The sequence below is a fragment of the Bidens hawaiensis genome, unplaced genomic scaffold (assembly GCF_021521415.1).
Source record: "Bidens hawaiensis isolate Kalapana, Puna unplaced genomic scaffold, B.hawaiensis_p1.1 tig00022403_1, whole genome shotgun sequence".
NCBI lineage: Eukaryota > Viridiplantae > Streptophyta > Magnoliopsida > Asterales > Asteraceae > Bidens > Bidens hawaiensis.
In genome coordinates, this window is record NW_027493493.1 from 150,980 (window position 1) to 154,724 (window position 3,745).

Consider the following 3,745-nt stretch of genomic DNA (forward strand, 5'->3'; position numbering starts at 1 on the left):
CCTGCGTCATGCGTGAAAATATATATTTTGTCAACATAAAGTTGAGCAAGTAAACCACGATTTTGAGTATATATAATAATAAAATGACAATTCCGTGCGATAATTGTAAATTACTACAACTAGTATAACAATAAATAAAAGTTGTCTTTTCACTCGAATCATTTTGATAACGAGCTAACTCGACGGCGTATGATCATACTAATGAGGATGAGGATGAGGATGAGGATAAGGATGAGGATGATGATACCAACCAACATAAAGTAAACACATAGTCACATTTGCACATATCAACTAATCGAGCAATTCCAATTACGCATATAGTGGAATCGTAGTGAAAACAATAATTTAATTGTGAACGCATAACGCCCCCAAAATTGTAAGGCGGTAAAAAGGGGGATGCGAACTTACTTACCTTTAATGAGGGATAAACGAGGACGAGATAATAGAAGAAAAAGGCTAGGATGGAAAACAATCAAGCTTCCCGATATTTGCCAACAATTAATCCTTTTAATTGGATTAGAACAGCTTGTAAGATAGCGAATTTGATCGAGCTATTTGCGGCCAAAAGAGGAGAGATTTGAGTGACGGGATGCTAGTGTTAACTGAATTGGTTATAGGGGAAAGGATTGCGACGGAGCGGAGGTGGTTTCTGCAAGTTTAATTGGTATATTACAATGGAATTATATAGGATCCCAAATTAGGGTTCGTTCGTGGCTTAATTAGGTTAATTGATCAATTTACGGGCTAATTAACACGCTCCTACTATAATTGAGTGTCGGTTACACGTTTATGCGATGGAATATGCTAATTGCCAAAGTTAATTGATCATAAACGAGCGGGATTAAGGTTTTTGAATGGTTGTGGGTGCCGTCGGGTCGGGTTGGATCCAAGGGTGGGTTAGGGTAATTTTTTGAATATAATATATTATATTATAAAATCAGAATTCACATAAAAAGTCCCTGAAGTTTGTAGATGGGAACGAGAATGGGTTATAGTTTGAGTTTGGATGGAAATTGTCAACTTTTGAAAGTTTAAGCATTAAAACTACAAAAACAAACTAAAATACTAAATAAATATGTAGGTGTTATTAAATGAGTGACCCGAACCCTTAAATGGGTCGGGTTTAATTACAAGAATATAAAAATGAAAACCCGAAATGTTACACGTATGTGTCCGACCAGGGGATAAGTTCAGCAAGATTGATCGAGTTCTAGTATGCAATGTAGGGGTGTTGATGGTTCGGTTCGAAACCGTGAAACCACCCAAACCGGTCATCGGTTCGGTTTCACGGTTGTTTTTTTTTTTCAAGTTTCGGTCGGTTGGTTTCAATAATTCCAAACCGTAACGAACGGTTTGGTTTACGGTTTTTATACAAACCAACCGTATAAAACCGGACCGGACCGTATAAATTAATAATATTTAATTTTATAAATTTATATATATATGTATATATATATATATATTATATATCGATATGTTTTAAATCAACAAGTATTGTATTACATTTTAAATTATTAATATTAATAAGTAATTAATAATTGAAAAATGGGCCGAGCCCCCAGTAAATTTATCTGGCTTCAATAGAATATTAAACCCTAAACTAATAAGTCTAATATATATATTATGATCTTTGATAGAATACCAAACGTTGTTCCTACTTTTCATCCACTGACCTTTTTATTTCGTCCCTTCATGTATCAAACCAAACAAACCCTAATTTAGGCACTAGTTAAAAACTAAATAACACGGAAACAACTCGTTTATGTTATGAATTTCTTGTTAAATTTTTTTCGTGTATATACGTTTCTTAACTGTTATGTTATAATCGCATATGTTTAATGTCATTAATGTTGAAATCGCTTATGTTCGTCTTTGATTTTGCTAGATTCCTGTTAAGGCTAGGTTTAATTTTCTACTTTGGATTTTATTTAAAATGGAAACAGAGGATGTCAATACACCTATAACCATCGATGGTGATATCGACATGGAGCATGTCAATATCATTGAGGATGACGATATGGCGGAGGCCGAGGGTGATAATGACGTGGAGTTGGAGCAAACTGAAGATAACAATAGAAAAAGGGGACGGAAACAGTCTATTGTATGGGATCACTTTAACAAACCGAAATCGGCACGCACCACATGTAAGCACTGTAAGAAAAGCTATGTTTATGAACCGAGTAGGAATGGTACTAGTACTTTGCTGACTCATTTGAAAATATTATGCAAGTTTAATCCCCTTAAACGCCAAAAAGATATAAAACAAAAGACTTGTTTTCAAGGAAAAGGGGAGGGTGGAAAATTAGTGTGTGGTCGTTTCACAAAGGAGTTAGGTAAGCATGCTATTGCTAAAATGATAGTTATTGACGAATTACCGTTTACTGTTAGAGTTACCGAGTCAGAATACAATTGCTAGAGACATTTTGTCATTATATGTGGATGAAAATAAGAAGTTGAAACAGTTCTTAGGTAAATCTTCACAATCTGTTTGTCTGACAACGGATGCGTGGACTTCATGTCAGAACATAAGTTATATGGTTTTAACGGTGCATTATGTTGATCAAGATTGGAATTTGCAAAAAAATGGTTTTGAATTTTGAAGTTATTTCTAATCATAGGGGTGACACAATTGGTAAAATGATTGAGAGTTGTTTAATTGCATGGGGTATTGAGAAGGTTTTTACAATCACTGTGGATAATGCAAGCTCTAATGACACTGCCATTTTCTTAAAAAAGAAGATAAAAAATTGGGGAAATGCAATTTTAGATGTTCAATATTTGCATATGCGTTGTTGTGCTCATGTGTTAAACTTAGTTGTGTGCGACGGGTTAAAAGATTATGATCCTTCAATTCAAGTTGTTAGAAATGCTATGAGATATGTTAGATTGTCTCCTTCTAGGTTGGCTAAGTTTAAAGAATGTGTGAAAATAAAAAAGTTAGACATTAGTGGAAGTGTTTGTTTGGATGTTTCTACTAGGTGGAATTCAACTTACTTGATTTTGGAGACAGCTTTGAAGTTTAGAAAAGCATTTAATCGGTTAGAAGAAGATGGACAATATGCTAGGTATTTTAATGTGGGTTCTAGTACCTTGTTTGGTGAAGAAGATGCAAAAAAAAAAGGTATGATCGGACTAAAATTGGCCCACCAAGTGATAGTGATTGGGATATTGCAAAGTCCTTTATGACTTTTCTTAAGGTCTTTTATGAAGTGAAAAATCGATTTTCGGGGTCTTTGTATGTAACTTCAAGTGCTTATTTTCATGATATGTGTTCATTGCATACCCATATTGATGAGTGCATTCAAAAGAATGATGAGAGGTTGAGTCATATGGCTATAAATATGAAGGAAAAGTATGATAAATACTGGGGGATGCGGAGAAGATGAATCCTTTATGTATATTGCTGTTGTACTTGATCCTCGTTACAAGTTAAGCTATGTCAATTGGATTTTGGATAATATGTACCCTATGGGTAATCTTGCGGACAACCTGAAGAAGAAAGTAGAACAGACTTTGTTTTAACTTTATGACTTTTATTGTTTAAAAGATCCTTAGCATGCCAAAAAGTGTTCCTCAAACAAGAGCCATAATATGGGTGGGGTTAGTGAGAATCTTAGTGTGCAAGAGAGGCGTATGCTAAAGTATAAGTCACACTTGGAAGCTGGAACATCAGGTGAATTAAGTGAACTCAGATAGATATTTGAAGGATAATAAAGAGCCAATGTATGACTCTTTTGACTTGTTA

General features: G+C 34.5%; 1 protein-coding gene across 1 annotated transcript; it reads left to right on the forward strand.

Annotated features, from left to right (window-relative positions):
* The first annotated feature begins 1,933 nt into the window (after positions 1-1,933).
* Positions 1,934-3,186, forward strand: LOC143565541 (zinc finger BED domain-containing protein RICESLEEPER 2-like). The gene is made up of 3 exons (XM_077052493.1): positions 1,934-2,333; positions 2,389-2,486; positions 2,566-3,186. The coding sequence occupies exons 1-3, from the start codon at positions 1,934-1,936 to the stop codon at positions 3,184-3,186; spliced, it is 1,119 nt and encodes a 372-aa protein (XP_076908608.1).
* Positions 3,187-3,745: the final 559 nt, after the last annotated feature.